The sequence below is a fragment of the Simochromis diagramma genome, unplaced genomic scaffold (genome assembly GCF_900408965.1).
Source record: "Simochromis diagramma unplaced genomic scaffold, fSimDia1.1 OVJJ01000208.1, whole genome shotgun sequence".
Classification (NCBI taxonomy): Eukaryota; Metazoa; Chordata; class Actinopteri; order Cichliformes; family Cichlidae; genus Simochromis; species Simochromis diagramma.
In genome coordinates, this window is record NW_024386789.1 from 4,357,370 (window position 1) to 4,376,172 (window position 18,803).

An 18,803-nucleotide genomic window follows, 5' to 3' on the forward strand; every position below is an offset into this window, starting at 1 on the left:
TAAGTGAAATTTGTATCTCTTTAAAGGAAGTGGCAGCATTGACATCCCTGTCCTTTGTATGCTGATATCAGGGGAAGCAGACACGCTGAAGGTACAGTCTCTGCTTTATGTTTTGATTATCACAAAAATCTTGTGAATTAGCATTTAAATTGTGGAAATGTTTCTTTTTGATTGTTTTTGTAATGTCTGTCAGAGAATGGATCTCTCTCTGAAAAACTTTATCCCCTGGCTGGTTGTGGCTGGCTCAGGAGGCTTGGCTGATTTCCTGAGTGATGTCTTGGAGAACCTGTCTTCAGCTCCAGCTGTGCCATCCTCTGGTGAAGGCAACAATGAGGCTCTTAAAGCTCCCAAGGTGGATCTCAAAGACAGAGTGGCAGAACGGTTTAAGAAGCATTTTCCTTCAGAAACAGAGACTGACAAACTAGTTGAACAGGTGAGTGCTGACAACAGAAACATTGCATTGGCTCTTCGTCTGCAGAAGAGTTGGGGGAAAGACTTTCTTGAAACTTCAGGCTGTTATTTGGTTCAGCATAGTGAAAAGAAAAAGCTAACTCACTCACAAGCTGTGATTATGGGTGTTTTTATAGAACCAAAGCATACATGGTATGGCGTTATTTTTGTGCCACTATTCTGAGCGCACGTAAAAAAAATTGCAGGTGCAAGTGTTGCATTTTGAGGAGAAATTTATTTTGAGTGAAGAAAAGCTAAATTTGAGTGAACGAACTTCATTGAACTGTGGAAAAAATGTATTTCAGTGTTTGCTATTATCCATACACACACACACACACAATAGCAGCCCCACTCGCTCAGTTTTTGCTTTTGTGCTCGCTTGCAACTCAACTCTTTCTATACACCGTTATATTTGTGCCACAAAACCAGCCAATCACAGACTTGGATGCAAAAAAATCTGATTGGCTGTTCTGGTCTCCAATCAGCTCGAAGTGACGAAATGCAATATCCCAGAATCCATTTCGTCCAAAACTCAATCGAGGCAGTGGCAAGGGAACACAGAGTGACAGAGTTTGAAATATTACTCTTTCTGGGTCACAAAATAAACTTTTAAGATATTTTCATGCGAGAATGTTGCTGTGTAAACTTCAAATACCTGCTCGATTCATCAAGACATCACATATTTGCATAAGTGCTCTAAACGTTTTCAGAGATGCCTGTTACCCACCAGCTGACCGCATACCTGGACTGGCCATTGGGCATACCATTTGCCCGGTGGGCCGATGGTGATTTTTCATTTTTATGTTTGTTTGTTTGTTTTTGTAACGGTATAAACAATGAAAGATGGTGGATTAGCCAATTGGTCATGATCAACTCTGGGCTGGACCAATTACAATACATCTGTATTGAGGGGAAAAGGAACGTGATTCGTCCCGGACTTCAGCTAGAATTAAAAGTAAACACAAAGCTGGAGTTATTCTGTCTTTGGTGCACAGATGCCTCTTCTCTCATTCTCTCTCCTCCCTCTCCTGTTGCTACTTCAATCATGAAACTAATCAATGATCAGCTGATCGTCTCTCTTGTTTGTTTATCGCCCACTTTGCGCCAGAAAGAGGAAACCAGCGGATGTTGCGCTAAACAACAGCAGCACGTTCAAGCTTGATCAGCTGTTGTTAGAATTTATTTAATATTACTTTCTAGTATCAGCTGATGTTTGCTGGAGCCACAGCTGTAAAAGCTGCTGGTCATGATGTCGGTTTGGATATGTGGTGAGAGGGAAACATGAAGGTGATACAAATCATACATATACCAACAAGACAGTGTACATCACTGTCACAACAGCGTTTGTTTTAGTTCAAAGGCTTTATGGTTTTTCCTATAATACCCGGTGGTGTAGTCGGTGATCTTTTGTCAGTTCAGCTTTATATATTATGTTTAACCCAAGTGACCACCCGGTCAGCTGGTGGGTAACAGGCATCTCTGAAAACGTTTAGAGCACTTATGCAAATATGTGATGTCTTGATAAATCGAGCAGATATTTGAAGTTTACACAGCAACATTCTCGCATGAAAATATCTTAAAAGTTTATTTTGTGACCCAGAAAGAGTAATATTTCAAACTCTGTCACTCTGTGTTCCTCCGTCACTGCCTCGATTGAGTTTTGGACGAAATGGATTCTGGGATATTGCATTTCGTCACTTTGAGCTGATTGGAGACCAAAACAGCCAATCAGATTTTTTTGCATCCAAGTCTGTGATTGGCTGGTTTTGTGGCACAAATATAACGGTGTATAGAAAGAGTTGAGCGTGCACAGGCAGAAATGTTGAGAGCCCGAGCAACACATTGCGAGCCAGTGCAAATGCAAAAACTGAGCGAGAGGGGCTGCTATTGTGTGTGTGCATGGATAATAGCAAACACTGAAATACATTTTTTGCACGCAGCAATGAAGTTTGTTCACTCAAATTTATCTTTTCTTCGCTAAAAATAAATTTCTCCTCAAAATGCAACACTTGCAACTGCAATTTTTTTTTACCTGTGCTCAATTTTTTTTTTTTTACGTGCGCTCAGAATAGTGGCACAAAAATAACACCAAATACATGTAGCATATATGTATAATGCAATTGTTCAATAGCACTGGATCAAAATCAAAACCTAATACCCCCAAAAAGTAGTTTTACAATAAATTATTGTATTAGTGTTGAGTGTGAATGAAAATGTGATTATTTTTTGAAACATTAAGCAGGGTATTCAATTACAAAAATTATATAGCAGTGCTCAGCTGAAAATTAGCTGAAAACTTGGATCAATGCATGGCATGCAGTGTGTTTTTAAAATATCTAGGGAAACTGGAAAAGTGGAGGACAAAAAAGTGAGATGCCTAAAATTTATCCACAGAAGATCGGGAGGATCTGATAGTCACGTCCTTAAGAAATAAAAGTTTGGTTGATTCATCTGCTTTTTATGGGAGCCTCAGAATAAATGGTATTAGTAGAAAGATGGTCAAGAAAAGGCTGAAGTATACTAAATAATATAAAAACTGGACTGAAAATTAATGACAACAGGTCTGATGGCATGATGTGTCCTAATATGAAAATTTTGATTGACGTATCAATTGAATTAAAAGATGTATGGTGGAAGTCAGGAGAGAGGTACAATAGTGAATGTCTGCAGCCATCTATAAAACATGGTGAGCTCTGAGTCACAGTCACTTCTTTGCACGGTGTGCAGTGTACCCCTGTAAATTTTCAGGAAACTGGACAGGTTTGACCATTGAACCTGACATTGATTATTTTCAATTAGCTTTCTAAATAATATTAATATTTATGTTAATATTATTATATTATTATATTAATATTTATATATTAATGTTAATATTATAATATTTGTGCTTCTACCCATTTCTTTACACTCTGAGAGAAAAATGTGAAATACTGCTATTAATATTCGCCTTAACTAAGATGAGCGGTTCTGTGTGGACCGTTCTTTACTTATCGGGTGTTGGCACCCTGTTCCAGGATGTGTGTTCAAGAATCGCTGATTTTAGCAATAAGCTGTGAGGCTGAAAACCCAGACTTTCACGTACAAGAACAGCTGACCAGACTGAACATACTCAGAGTTTATTGAACTAAGTTAAGCGCATGCATGAGATTACACAGAAATTACTGATGGACTGTGATATTTGTTATTCAGTCAACAACATACTGTGGAGTAGATCTGCCCTCAAGTTTGTTTCTTAGTAAACAAAAAACTGCTTGCTACAGTTTATGATCAGGCAATAATGATACTAACAACAACAACAGCAACGGCAACAGAAACAACAAAGGCAATAATAATAGTGATAAAGAATTTGGTTATTCAAGACTGAACTGCTTAAAGACCATCCATCCATCCATCCATCCATCCATTCATCCGGGGCTGGGTCGCGGGGGCAGCAGCCCAAGTAGAGAAGCCCAGACCTCCCTCTCCCCAGCCACCTCCTCCAGCTTATCCGGGGGAACACCAAGGCGTTCCCAGGCTAGCCGATAGATATAATCTCTCCAGCGTGTCCTGGGTCTGCCCGGGGGCCTCCTCCCCTCCTCGTTAATGTTGCAAATATAAGCATTTATATTCTGATCTTATGTTAGCCTTCACTGATAGATTGTGACTTCATGACATTCACCTTTCACATTTAACTAAAAAAAGACCAAAGAAAAGAAAAATGCAGGGCAGCTTTCCAAGTCTTTAATGAAGTTTTATAATAAAACGGAAACACATTATAAATGTATCAGAATGAAACATTTTAAATAAGGAATAGGTATACAGATCATGTAGGGACACAATAAGCCACTATAAACAGATCCGTCTGTGAAGGTTCTCAGTCGTCCAGGTCATCGTAGTTTAAGGAGCTTGGAAAGAAAAGCGTCTGGGCATTCTTTAAGTTGCTTGAAGACCTTTCACCTCTCGTTCGAGAAGCTTCTTCAGTTCTAGGGTCAAATGGTGGAGAGTCCCAGATTTAAACCCAGTGGTAGTTTCCCCCCAAAGAGGGACAAAGGACCCCCTAATGATCCTCTACCTAATCACATGAGCCGAGGTGTGAAAACGGGTGTGGGTCACAATTAGAGATGGACCGATCCGATATTACGTGTCGGTATCGGTCCGATACTGACGTAAATTACTGGATCGGATATCGGAGAGAAATAAAAAATGTAATCCGATCCATTAAATATCAAAAAAGCACCTCACAAAACTTGCGACAAGGTGTAACTCGGCTCATAACCGTAGCACGTTGGAGCAGTGTGCTCATGTGTGTATTTGTAGCCTCACTACCAAACTGGCATTTCATCTCCGAGGAAGTTATCCCAGAGAGAAGTAAAGCAAGTGTGTAAGTTCATCTCTGAATGTTTGTAAAGCATTCCCACGTTAAGCTTAACAACCGATATATGGAGCCACTGCCTCTTCTTGCTGCTACTTCAATCGTGAAACTGCTTAATGATCAGCTGATCGGCTTTTCTGTCACGAGTCCGTCTCCCTTGTTTGTTTTTGGCCCACTTTGCACCAGAAAGAGGAAACCAGTGGCTGAACAACAGCAGCACGTTTAACCTTGATAAGCTGTTGTTAGAATTTATTTAATATTACTTTCTACACCAGGATCTTTTTCTACGCAGCTGACGGCTGGTAACTGTGCAGCAAAGTTTCGCCAGGGGGGCCGATAGGGCATTAACAGGGAAAAGGGGGCACAAAGACATACTTTTCTTTCTTATTCTCATTTAAAATGTCTAGCTTTTAATAAATAATAATCTGAATCTTACACCCAAAGTTTTAATCTTATGTAAAATATATAGAAGTCCATTACTGTATATAGTAACTGTTAAGTCTAATATACCCTAGTAAGCTATAGTACTTTTTCCTTCGGGAAGATACCATCTGTGCAGTCTGCAGTTCTGTTGAAGAAAGATGTTGAATCTATTTAATCATTCTTGAAAAATAATTTTCAATTTTTTTTCCACACTGCATCAAATTAAAGTTGATTACGTCGATTAAGCATCATGAGGTGGAGGGTGGAGGGTGGTTCCCTATTTTTTTTTTGCTGGGAGTTTGCAACCCTATTAGTTAGGTTGCTTAATATTTCTGCTAAGTACTCTTTAAAATACCAGAATAGGAAGGATGGAGTAGGTTTAAGTTTATTAGATTGATCAGTATTGCTGAACTATGAAATATTTTGGGTGCAGTGTATTTTTTTGCATACAGGTATAACAGAATAGCTTTAGTGTTGTTGTTTATTTAAACTTGAGTATGAACTTATACAAAATACAGCAATATATTAAAAAAAACAGTTTTATTGATTAAAAAACACACTATATCAAATTCATATCGGTATCGGCAGATATCCAAATTTATGATATCGGTATCGGACATAAAAAAGTGGTATCGTGCCATCTCTAGTCACAATCAGCCAGGGTTTCTGGTGAGCTCATTGTGAAACCTAGCCCCACCCTATCATGTGATTTTCTGAGGTAGGATTGCCCAGGATGTAAGTGAGCATTAAGGCGTCTTGGAAGGGGCAGTCCCACAGAGTTTAAATCTGGGACTCTCCACCATTTGACCCTAGAACTCAAGAAGCTTCTTGGATGAGAGGTGAAAGGTCTTCAAGCAAGTTAAAGAAGTCCAGTCCAGGTCTAGATGTAAAAAGGTGGGAACTGAACAAAGCCGAAGTGGATCTGGTCGGGTCATAAACTGTACTTAACAGTTTTTTATTTAATAAAAAGTTGAATTTGGGAAGATTAACTCCAGAATCTTTTGCTTTAACTATCACATGTCCATAGTAAACTGTGTTTGACCTGTTTCTTGCAGTTTAATAAAAAAAAAAAAAAAGAACAAGTCTTTTCTTTAATCTTTATCTAAAACATTTTGTAATCATGTCTCTGTCATTCCTGTTCCCTTTTCCTATCTTCTGTCTCCAGGCTTTGAGCATTTACCAGAACAGACATTTGATTACAGTCTACCACGGAGAGCACGAGAGTCCAAATGACTTTGACACAGTCCTGCTTAAAACACTCGTGGGAGGTATGTAAGTAGGCTGTAATTTTGCAAAAGAGTCATAACATTAACTTTTAATCCATATTTTAATTTTTATGTTATGTTTGTGTTTTCCAGCAAGTAAGCAACAATCATCAGTTGAGGACAATCCTTATACTGATGAGCTGAAACTAGCAGTAACGTGGAACAGGGTTGACATTGCCAAGACTGAACTCTTCAATGGAGACATCCAGTGGAAGGTGAGGAGGGAAAAAGACATCACGCAGATGTTGCACTGAAAGAAGAATTCATACATAACATTACATTATACAGTCTATTTAAACACCTTTGACTGAAAAACTGTTTAATTCTGATTTTTAGAGAAATATTTGGCATAAAAAATATTGACCTATCCTAAAATATGATCTCCTTCCTCCAATTAAACAGTATGAAGATTTGGAGGACTCAATGACAGATGCGCTGATCAACGACAAGCCCCAGTTTGTTCGGCTTTTCACTGAGAATGGTTTGAACATCCTGGAGTACCTAACTTATGGCAGGCTGGAAACCCTCTATCGCTCTGTGCCAGATGGGAGCTTACTATATCAGCTGCTACAGCGCCGCCTAGCAGAGCGGCTGGCAATGGTGGAGCGTCACTCCCCATCAGAACAACAGAATTCATCTTCAAAAGTGGCGACAGATAACAATCAGAGCAGACCAGTGAAGGAGGTCACCCTTTTTGAGGTGAATTTTGTAATCAAAGATATTCTGTCCTTTCTCATTAATTATGCTTAAATTGATTCATTACAAATGTGAAGAAAACCTGACACTGTTGTGCTTATTGTCCCACCCACGTGTTTCCTCAGGTGTCAGAGGTCCTGGAGCTGTTAATGGGTGATGTCTGCCAGCCTTTCTACTACAAAGCTTTGAGCTTACAGTTCTCTTCATCCAAAAGGACGTCTCTGAAGGTACTCTGAACTTTTCAGAACATGCACACAGAGTGTACTTGTGGTTATAGGATTTCTTTTTTTTTTTTTTTAATTGTTGACGTGATAATGAGCATTCTTTTCTTCATTCATCAAAGCGTGCCGGTAAGGTTCTGCGTGGACGTTGCATGTATCAGGACCTGCCCTGCCCTCATCCCTGGGCTTCACTCTTCCTCTGGGCTGTACTGCAAAACCGCAGTGAGATGGCCCTTTATTTCTGGGAGATGGTAAAAGCTCTGAGACAAACTGCAAAAAGGATTTTACTTGTGTTCAGCTGGTTTGAAATCCCCAATAATCAAACTACAGCTTGTTTCTGCATTGTTATTAGTTAAGGAGTGGTGCTTTTCCAGAAGAAAAATATTAAATTAAATTAAATTAAATTAAATTAAAAAAATCCTCTTATACTGATTTATATACTACAGAGTCCTCGGTGTATGAATGGATGAACAGATATTTATTTGAATAAAATCATCAATTTTCAGGTGAAATGAAGTGACACAGCTAGGTGCTCATGGTAACATGTGAAAGTTGTTGGAGTCAGTTAATTACAATATATTTTTAATGATTATTTTATGATGTAAGCGTTGATTATGTTAAATGTATATCATAATTTTAAATCTTAATCTATAAGTAAATTATTACTATATAACAATCAAATTCAATTGTGATTGTGCATTTTAACATGCTACATTTAAGCATTTACATTTAATTACAGCAAGCCCAGGGCTTTAAGTAGGATTTAAGTGGGCTTCTACTTAAAGTTTCTATCCAGCTTGCAGTAAATAAAAAGCAGCTACTGAACTAAAAATATAAAATACTTTTATATAGTACCTTTAAGTGAATTGCAAGTATCACCAGCTTAGACTTCGTGCAGCAAGTAAATATGTTAATGGCTGTATGTGTCTGCATTACCACTCAGACTACTTCAAAAGAAAGAACTGAGATAATGAAACAGACAATATTAGATACAATGAATTAACTTTTTGCACCTGTTTCTTTGCAGAAAGTACATAATTTGCTGCTTTCCTTTCCAGGCAGGTGAGGCAGTCCTGAGTGCTCTTGGTGGCTGTAAAATACTCAGAGAACTGTCCAAACTTGACGAAGAAACTGAAACCAAACTCTCCATGAAAGAACTGGCCCAGAAGTTTGAGAACCTGGCTCATGGTGTGATTATTTATTATCTAGTTTTGTAATAGTTTTATTACATGTCCTTTGAATTTTTCTTTTAACATCTGTTGTAACGCAATTGTAGCAAAACCTATCTAACTCTTTACACAGCAGTAACTAATAATTTAATTGCAGTCTTCCCGAATGAGCTGTAACTAAGATTAAGGATAAAATTCCTCCACCGTTGTCTTCTTTAACCCAGAGTGACTCCCACAGAGGTTAATTATCTTGTCAATGGTTTTACATTCCTAGGAAATGGCATCTCAGAACTTTTTAAGCACTTTGTTTAGTTTGATGCTCTGTAAAATCCCTCCATAAAGCTCTTACTATTCATGAGTTATTGAAGAAAATACTGAACTCCTGATTTCTTTTCAGCACTGTAGCCAGTCTGACAAAGAGTCACAGCTCTGTTAGCAAAGTATTCCTTAAGCTTTAAAGGAATACGTAAAAATTTAAATTCTCTCATTTTAAGCATTAGAGAAAAAAAAAAAAAGGTTCATAAACATCTCACAGACATCAATATCTGTGTTGAATACTACAAATATTTATGTAGACGTTTTATCCTCAGTTATTCCTTTATTATGTATTCATTAGACCCCATTCTTACAAGAGTGTTCAAAGAAGTTCAACCATTAGTCAAAGTCAAAGTAAACTTTATTGTCATCTCTGCTATATGTAGTGCAGTTCCATTCAGTGCAAAAAACAACAATAAATACAAGAAGAATAAGAAATAAATATACACTTTAAAGTTAGGGTAAAAAGGATCAATAACAGTCTAAGTTTACAATTTACAGTTGAGTGATTCAAAGTGACCTTGAAGTGGTTTAAAGCGACCAACATGGGCAGGATTCCTGAGAGTGGGATTGTCCAAAGAGCAGCATCTGCATTAATTCATTCTTTGATGTTTTCTATTAATTGTCTATGTACCACAGGCCTTTAAGGTGACAGTAATTAAATGATTGTTCTAATAGTCATTACTTGACCCAGCTAATTGTTGGACAACACCAACCTTCCTATTATCTCAAAAATTATTGAAAGGGTAATTGTAAAACACTCATCTGCAAAGCAATGCTTTGTTTAAAGATAAGCTGTTCTATCCATCTGCTGGTGCAGAGCCCCAGTTGTCTCGGGACCGCGGCTACCGACCACATATGCTTTGCCTAGGAGCTTGGAAAGAAAAGCATCTGGACTTTTTAAAGTTTCTCGAAGGCGTTTCACCTCTCGTCCAAGAAGCTTCTTCAGTTTTAAGAACAATTGGTTGAGGCCCAGCCCTACTGGGAGTGTCCCTAAGAGGGAAGAGACAGTAAATGGGGGAAGCTCTATGTCAGTTGTATTACCAGACAAGGATTTTATTGTCTCACAAAAAATGAAAGGGGTTTGGAGATCATTTCAAGGCTCCACAAGAACATGCTCAGCTTTGGCTTTTCTACTGGCGACTGAGCCTGTATTGCACAGCTGCCTGAAAAGCAGCTAATTAGTATGCAGGTTAGTTCTCCTGGCCTTTGCCAATGACACATTTCACTCACAGAGTAGCTTAACTAGATCAGGAGAAAACGAGCAGAATTTTTTTTTCATGTCTCGTTTGCAATCATCCATGTCTTGTTCTTAAGAATTCAAATGTTTCTGACTGATTTTCACTGATATCCAGATGATACCCAGCTTTATCAATCCATGAAGCCAGATGACACAGTAATTAGTTTCAGGAATGGCTTAGAAACAAAAAGACTTGGATGATGCCTAATTTCCTGCAACTAAATTCAGACAAAAGAGAGGTTATTGTTCTTGGCCCTAAAAATCTTGGTGTCTAACCAACTCCTTAGTCTGAATCTGATTGCCGGGGCCTCCAGTGACACGTGACAGTCTTTTTTACCAGCACATTAGACAAATATGCTGGACTAATTTCTTGCATTTGCACAGTATCTCTAAAATTAGAAAAAGCTTTTCTGAAAAACAGATACTGAAAAACTAGTTCATGCATTTATTACCTCTATGTTGGGCTATTGTAATTCATTATTATTAAGTTGTCCTAAAAACCTTTCAGATGAGTACTAACCAGGGACTAGAGAAAGAGAGGCCATGCCTCTCATATTAGGTTCTTCATTGGCTGCCTGTTAAATCCAGAGTTAAATCCCTCTCCTCACATGCTTGAGCTTGAAAAAATAGGCCTTGTCAAAGATCTCAGAGTGCTTGCTCACAGGGAGTTGCAAATTGAGGTTTACCATACAACACAAAGCACCTTTAGGTGACTTGTAAACTGACACTATAGAAATAAACTTGAATGTCATGTCTTTTGTCCACTTTACCTCAGATATCTTCAGCTCTTGCTATCGGAGTAATGAACACCGTTCCTTCACCCTGCTAATTAGGAAGTCTTTTGTCTGGGGTCACAGCACCTGTCTTCAGATGGGCGTGAGTGCTGACGCTCGGCTTTTCTTCAGTAATGATGGCGTACAGGTGTGTTTGGTTTTTAACCTCTTTCATTCGTGTGATTTTTCTCCCCCTGTCCTGCACGGCAGTTTAGCGATCAGAACTGTTGTCTGAAGGCCAAAAAATGGCAAACAATTTTCACAAGTCAAACATGTTGGCATTTGCTATGGGTGACCAGAAAGAAAAGAGAAAGAAAGTGAAGATTGGAAGAGGGTTAACAGAAAGAGAGGGAGAGAAAAATAGATGAGAAGAAGAGGGATACAGAGGGATGGAATAAATAAAAAACAGCAGAAAACCATAGCAACAACCAACATGTGCATGAATAAAAATGACAAAGTTGCAGAGCAGCTTACAGTACTAATGATATAAAATATATTTAGAGGTAGCAGCCCAAGATAGTGTGTGTCCGTGAGCACCTGTGATCACACCTGTGTGTATGAACGCGCTTGTGTTCATAAGTGTCTTAACGCATTTTGAATCATCCAGGTAAGGAAATCCCAAAAGTTGATTCTATTCATTTAGTTGTAGCGTTTTCAGTGGGAGAAATATTTTGTCACTCATCTAATTGACGTCTTCCGAAACTGGCACCACTGACTGACAGTGTATGACATGAGTACAGAGTTCACCCACAGAGAGTTGGGGAATGGCCGCGATCACAGCAGTCCTCCTCTATCCCTGGTCCTCTGTAACGTTTTTAACCTAATATGCTGTTGTTGTTGTTGTTTTTGCCGCCAAGACTGACGTCATCTACAGGATTTTCCTCTCTCATCCCAGCCCCGTTAATGTAATTTCCAATAGTACATGGGCATTCAATCTGAAGTTGTATCAAATCTTTATTTTAAACATATAAATAACAAATGTTAATAAACATAAAAACGCTATCCAAAAAAGCTGTCATATTTGCATGAAAAAATATTTTCCATTTTCTGTTTATTAACGCTTACTTATTTAGGTCATTGTATACAATGACCATAGATTTGATTGTATACAATCAAGTCTATAAATATACACTATCATTGAATGAGACCATGTAATACACAACAGTACAATCATTTGAATTATAAATGAATTCAGTACAAAGTAAAAATGGCATGATGCTTCAAAAAATAACACATCCTAACTTCATGTTTAGCCAGTGAGCTGCTGTTGATGGATAAGGACTGCTTTTCTGTCTTCTTCCAGTCTCTGTTGTCCCAGATCTGGTGGGGTGATATGAAGAGGAAAACAGAGGTCTGGAAGCTCCTGCTCACTTTCTTCTGCCCCATCCTCTGCTACACCAATCTCATCTCTTTCAGGTAAAATTCTCTTTTTTTTTCAGATGAAAGGCTTGGAATTTTATTTGGTATTTTTTAAACCTTTACCTCTTATTTTACCTCATAGAAAACAAGATAATCAGTTGGAAGAGGAGGAAGGAATTCCTAATGAGGATGGGCCAGACCAGGACACTAACAGTCTCTATGGGACCACCGTCTTCTCTTTCGCTGACATCAAACACCAGTAATATTTCTACTTGCACTCTTCAGTGTTAATCTGTAGAACATCAGTTTGTTGTCTTTATGTTATTGATTTCCATTAGCTAAAGTCTAATAATTAAATCAATTTTATTTTTCTTACAGCAGTGACTTTGATTCAGAAGTTCACAGGAGTGGTACTATTAAAGGTGAGTCCTGTTTAAAGAGTCATCTTTGAATAAGTGTTGTCACTCACTACAAGAAGAAAGCCTGACTAAAGAAATGATTCTTGTCTCCATATGCTGTCATTTTACTCACCTTCCAATCTGCATTTATAATCCTTGATACAGGTGTACCTTACCGACCACCACAGCGTCCATTCATAGTGTCACGCTGGTGTCAGTTCTGGTTTGCACCGGTCACCTCCTTTCTGGGCAACGTCCTGATGTACTTCCTGTTTCTCTTGTTTTTCGCCTACGTGCTGTTGGCTGATTTCAAGCCCCCACCACCCTCAGGTCCAGGTGCTGCTGAGTGTGTGTTGTACTTCTGGGTATTCACCCTCGTTTGTGAGGAGATACGACAGGTGAGTGAAGAGAGACATCTTACTTAGAACTTTATATCCAGACAATTTTGGTAGCTATAGAAAATGTAAAGGGAAGAATTGAAAATAATAACTGAACTATTGCCAAAGTGCTATTGCAATACTGTGGTTAACATGCTCCTGTGTCACAAAAAAAATATTAGATTTTAATGTTTGTTACTGATTTCATATAACTTAATAAATGCACTGAAGATTATAAGAAATCACATAAATTCAAATCTTATTCCTGTTGGATTTTTACTTGGTCTTTAAAATGACAACAGCACATAGAGAGTGGTTTTCTGTATTTGGATACATGTCACCTGTTTATAGTTTGGTATAGCTTTTTTCTACTTGTTTTAACTTTTATCTTCTTCTTCAAGACAATTTTTTTGGGGACGATGACTTGGCGTCAAAGGTTCAGACTCTACATTAAGGATGTGTGGAATAAATGTGACCTCACTGCCATCAGCCTGTTCATTATAGGACTAATCTGCAGGTATGGACAAGAAATAAAAAATAATAAATGTTAATACTGGATTATTGAAAAAAAAAACTTGAAAGAAGCTTTGTCATTGCAAATTGTAACATTTGTATAAGTGCTGTCCTTAGTTTGTGTCTATGGATGTAACGTGGCATAAATAATTTCCTTTCATCTTCCCCCTGAACTTTTCGTCACTTAAATTTAAAATATTTTCTCCTTTAAAAAACAAATTTTACAGGTTTGCCACCAGGTGGTGCTGCTACCTTACTGATTCAGCTTAACTGTGCTTGTGTTACAGGATGTTCCACCGGTCACATGAATTTGGCCGGGATATGCTTTGTTTGGACTACATGGTCTTCACCCTTCGACTCATTCACATTTTTGCCATTCACAAGCAGCTGGGACCAAAAATCATCATTGTAGGAAAGATGGTGAGAAAGTTACCATCAGTTTATGGGGCACCGTTTGTAAAGTGAAACATGCTGAAATTAACGGCAACATTTTTCCACACTTAGCTCAGAACCTTACAAAAACATGTTTTTTCGAGTAATTTTTTTCAACATTTCCTAAAATATTTGTAACTTTTCACATTTAAAACACAATTTTAAATATTAAATTTAAATGTTAAACATTACATCTAAATGTTAAATATTAAATCTAAATATTATATTTAAATCTAAATGTTAGAGGAAACTAAATATTTAGCTAACATGCAAATTTATTGTAAGGATCAATGGGAATACCAAAATAAATAAATTTCTACATGAGCTTTGTGAGATTTGATAAGTATCTGAGGCTGAGACCACAGGACAGTAAAACATGATTGTTGGGGTTCATTTCTGTACTAAACAGTCATTTCAGGATTAACTAATTGTTATTTACTAACTAATGTTGTTCATGAGACTAAAGTCATCTCACTTTGGTAATATAATTATAATATGGCTAATATTATAGTTATTATATTAATCATTATTGGGTTATTACAGCAGTGAACTCTGTGTCAAATACTGAGCTTCAGTAAAGATTCAAGTTGCAGTTATTTATATTTCCTATCACCTTAAAACTTCAGTGAAAGACTAGTATCTTTCACTGTGTATATATAGATGTATTATATATAAGAGACAAATATTGTTCGTTTAATATGTTGGCATTACTAAATTTGGCTCAATCCTCATATATATGTATAAAAAGCAAATATACGAGCTGTGATAACAGTTTCTGATAGAATGAAGAGTAGACTGATATATTGAATATTCCTTTATTGGGTGAGAAAATCAGACCATGTCATAACTGCTTTAAGTCATACAGAATAGATATCAGAGCCTTAAACAGGCTGACTTCTGCTAAATGGGTCAAACTGGGCAGAAAGTATACAAACACATAACATTCTTATAGAATATGATGTAACACTATAGATCAACTTACCTCAAAATATATAAAGCATATAAACAATTACAGCAATATGATACAACAAACACAGCAGTACTACTAATCCAAAATACTCAAAGCTTCATAGAACTGAAACAAACATTTATTTTAGGTCGTTAAATCCTCCCAATTCTTTCGATCTTTGGGCTGAACGAAGGACAATACTCGGTGTATAGATGCTCAACAATCCTTTATTCCATACAATTCAACACTTTAAGAGCACGAACCATCCGGATGGGGAGACATGCATGAAGAGGGTCACAGCAAATCTCAAACTGGTGGAGGGTTACTCAAGCTCTTATAGCCTCTTTTGGCCCCCACCTAGTCGTAAAAACCTAAACATTCACATTCTTTCTAACTCCTAGCGAGCCTGACTTATGGCCTTGGCTCCCTATTTTGTCTGCCTTCAACAACGGTGGTGAAGGGGGTGAAGCTACCGTGGAATGTGCTCTCTGTCTCCTCTACTATCAGAAAAAGCAAGGTCCTGACTCTCTGAAAACAGTATTTCTTGTAACTCAGCAGTATAATGCATCATAAACAATATCATTCATTCACACTGAATCAGCAGTCTAATGTAATAGAAATCAATTTAACAAATGTAATAGTTATCACCTTCTTCTAATTCAGGAGAATACTGCAAACTAAAACTACATAATAATTTCACAATCTTTAATTAGAGGTATAACATAGCATTAGATAATATTATAATCCCACAAGGTCCATTCTGCTGCTGATTCATACTTTAGGTTTCTGAATATTAAACTTGTTTCTGCCTTTCATACTGTGTAACCTGAAGGCCCTGAGTACTTTCTCCCACACTGACAAATGATAAAATTATTTGAACATTACCTAATAAGACTGATTCAGGACAGACAATTAGTTATTTTGAACTTTTCTAGCAGTCTTTCACAAACAGGGAACAGTCTATCTATTCTCTCCATGTGTCAGCTGCTGCTGGCTCTTCCTCCTCCTCTTCCTGCTTCCTGCTTGTGCCGTGATATTCAGGACCGCAAACCGAGCAGCATCACTGACTTTCAGCTTGTTGTGTTTGTGGATATATGACTGACTTTAATTATCCATAAAATCATCACATTCTCTGTAAGATTAAGGTCGACTATTGAACAGTGTATATTTTAAAGTAAAGGCTTTAAGTAAATGCTGAAAGTACTAACATCGCTAATGTCACATAACTCTGCCGACATGTGGCCAACGATAATGTTTTAATATTCTTCATTATTCAACATTTGCACATAAATAAGTGACATATTGTTCAGTACTTACTTTTAAAAGTTTACTCTTCGGCCGCCTCGCTTCCACCGTTTTTTTTTGGCAAAATTATGCACACCCACCATCGCGCTATGAAATCTGGGATATGTTGGGCCACGAAGTCTACACCGCCACATCCCTTAAATTCAGGGAAATGAAGGACGCATTTGAGGGCCGCATTTCGAGCAGCCTTTGAATTGGGACAGCCTTTGTCACGTCGCTGTAACATAATTGGCCTTAAAATGCGGCCTTTAAGGCTGCAGACCCTAAATTGGGATACAGCCTGTGTCTGCTCTCCCCCGATGGTCACTTCTAAATGCCATGAGCTGTTTCACTTCTTACCTACGAGCACGTCCAGCGATTTAGCTGGACTTGTGCTGCAGCGATTGTGAAGTGGAGACTGCAGCTGCTGAGAGAGCACTACTGTTGAACCTTTGGATGGCCGACAAAACGGATCTTCCAATGTTTTCAGCTAAAGCGCTGGACGTGCTGGTAGGCAAGAAGTGAAGCAGCTCATGGTGTTTAGAAGTGACCATCAGGGGAGATCAGACACAATCTGACCACTACCGGCACACTTTTGCACCGGAGGGTTTTCGTAAAGCTTTTATTTTGATATTTTCCGTTGAATTTGCATGTTAGCTAAATATTTAGTTTCCTGTAACATTTAGATTTAACATTTAACATTTAGATTTAAATATAATATTTAGATTTAACATTTAGATTTAATATTTAAAATTGTGTTTTAAACATGTAAAGTTACAAATATTTTACGAAATGTTGTAAAAAAATTACTCAAAAAACATGTTTTTGTAAGGTCTTGAGCTAAATGTGAAAAAATGTTACCGTTAATTTTTGCATGTTTCACTTTACAAACGGCGCCCCACATTAGTTGGCATTACAACTGCGGTACACTCATTATGTTTACATATATAATGGCTACAACAAGATCACAATTTCCTCTTGTTTAGATAAAGGATATCTTCTTCTTCCTCTTCTTCCTGGGTGTGTGGCTCATGGCGTATGGAGTTGCCAATCAGGCTCTGATCTATTCCTACGATCCAAACCCGAATCGCATTTTTCGGAGAGTTTTCTACAGGCCATACTTGCACATCTTTGGACAGATCCCTGTGGAAGAGATGGATGGTACATGTGTTTGTGCAAGTGGCATAAAAATAAGAAAATCTGTGTTAAAGCTGAAATTTGTTTTAAAATGCTGCAGTTTCCTGGAACCTACTTTCATCACAGCAATTTGAAATTGAGTGTTATTATAATTTTAACCATTTCTTTGATTTCTTACCTTTCCAATTTATTGCAGTGGGCAAGGACTGGGATATCACTTGTACACACAATGTGACTTTGATTGAGAGCGGTGAAGAGCCGTGTAGAAGTCAGGATAGTAACTGGCTGGTAGTGATTCTGCTAGTCGTATATCTCCTGGTCACCAACATCCTGCTCATCAACCTGCTTATTGCCATGTTTAGGTAAAGAACCAGTCTGTCATTATGTTTCTCTGGCTGCATTCACAAACTGTGAATGGTTTGACATGACTCAGTGGCTCTGATCTGCTTGTATCCACACAGCTACACTTTCTCTAAAGTGCAAGAACACAGTGACATCTACTGGAAGTTCCAGCGTTACAACCTGATTGTTGAGTACCACTCCCGTCCTTCTTTGGCTCCGCCTTTCATTATCCTCTCACACATCAACCTCTTCATCAAGAGGGTCATCCGCAAAGTGCCCTCTGTAAAGATTCACCACTTTGGTCAGTATTGGATCAGGGGTGTTACTCTAATAAGTTATTGTTACTTAACTCTAAAAAATCAAATGCTGAGTGAGGAATCCACACATGATTAGAATTAGGTAATTTCTTAAATGTCTTCTAAATTTTATTTGGTAATTGTGGGTTTTGGTTAAACAGTGCCAGCCCTGTTATCACTCAGTTACTAACTGAAAATGACAGTGCCAAGTTAAAAGACTAGGCTTTTTGTTTACTTGCTCACTGACCTCAGTTTAGCAGTGATGAAAGCATGAAAACTGAATTGAAAAGTAATCATTTCAACTCTTGGTCTTTTCTATCAGTGTTAGACTTGGAACCAAAGGCAGCTAACAGATTATCAACGTGGGAAACGATTCAGAAGGAAGACTTCCTGACTGCTCAAAACAAGATCCAGAAAAGCAGCGACTCAGAAAGGCTCAAACGGATGTCTGCCAAGTGAGCACACCTTCATCCTCCACTGTAGCAGCATTATTTATTACTGTGTGACTCCATCATACTGAAGTAAATGTATCTTTGTTTATATAGGGTAGATGGTGTGCTTAAACATCTGAGTGAAAGCAGAGACTTTGAACATAGACTACGGTCTCTGGAGAATCAGGTAAAATTGAAGCTCCAACTTATCATTTTGTACCATTTGAGTCATTCATGATACATATGTGGAGCTGCTGTGAAAGGGCATGTCTGCAGAGTTAAATTATTCTATATAAAGGTTAAAGCACTTCATAGCAGGTGGCAGTTGGCAAATTACATTAAGAGGAAGTTGAAACATAGGGAAAATACCTACTGTACAGCA

The 18,803-nt window shown here is 37.9% G+C and overlaps 1 protein-coding gene across 3 annotated transcripts in view; it reads left to right on the forward strand.

Annotated features, from left to right (window-relative positions):
• LOC120728558 (transient receptor potential cation channel subfamily M member 5-like) overlaps positions 1–18,803 on the forward strand; it is a 77,911-nt gene that overhangs the window by 7,643 nt on the left and 51,465 nt on the right. For 2 of the 3 annotated variants that reach the window (XM_040023574.1, XM_040023575.1), the window contains 20 exons: positions 27–91; positions 194–433; positions 6,390–6,492; positions 6,583–6,704; positions 6,892–7,188; positions 7,311–7,412; positions 7,529–7,657; positions 8,465–8,594; positions 10,906–11,051; positions 12,207–12,319; positions 12,405–12,521; positions 12,641–12,684; positions 12,826–13,058; positions 13,439–13,554; positions 13,838–13,970; positions 17,202–17,376; positions 17,549–17,714; positions 17,814–17,995; positions 18,313–18,445; positions 18,536–18,608. The exons of the other annotated variant lie outside the window; for it this stretch is intronic. In XM_040023574.1, the coding sequence (XP_039879508.1) occupies positions 27–91; positions 194–433; positions 6,390–6,492; positions 6,583–6,704; positions 6,892–7,188; positions 7,311–7,412; positions 7,529–7,657; positions 8,465–8,594; positions 10,906–11,051; positions 12,207–12,319; positions 12,405–12,521; positions 12,641–12,684; positions 12,826–13,058; positions 13,439–13,554; positions 13,838–13,970; positions 17,202–17,376; positions 17,549–17,714; positions 17,814–17,995; positions 18,313–18,445; positions 18,536–18,608 (2,819 nt within the window). The remainder of the gene's footprint in view (positions 1–26; positions 92–193; positions 434–6,389; positions 6,493–6,582; positions 6,705–6,891; positions 7,189–7,310; positions 7,413–7,528; positions 7,658–8,464; positions 8,595–10,905; positions 11,052–12,206; positions 12,320–12,404; positions 12,522–12,640; positions 12,685–12,825; positions 13,059–13,438; positions 13,555–13,837; positions 13,971–17,201; positions 17,377–17,548; positions 17,715–17,813; positions 17,996–18,312; positions 18,446–18,535; positions 18,609–18,803) is intronic. 3 annotated transcript variants of the gene reach the window in all.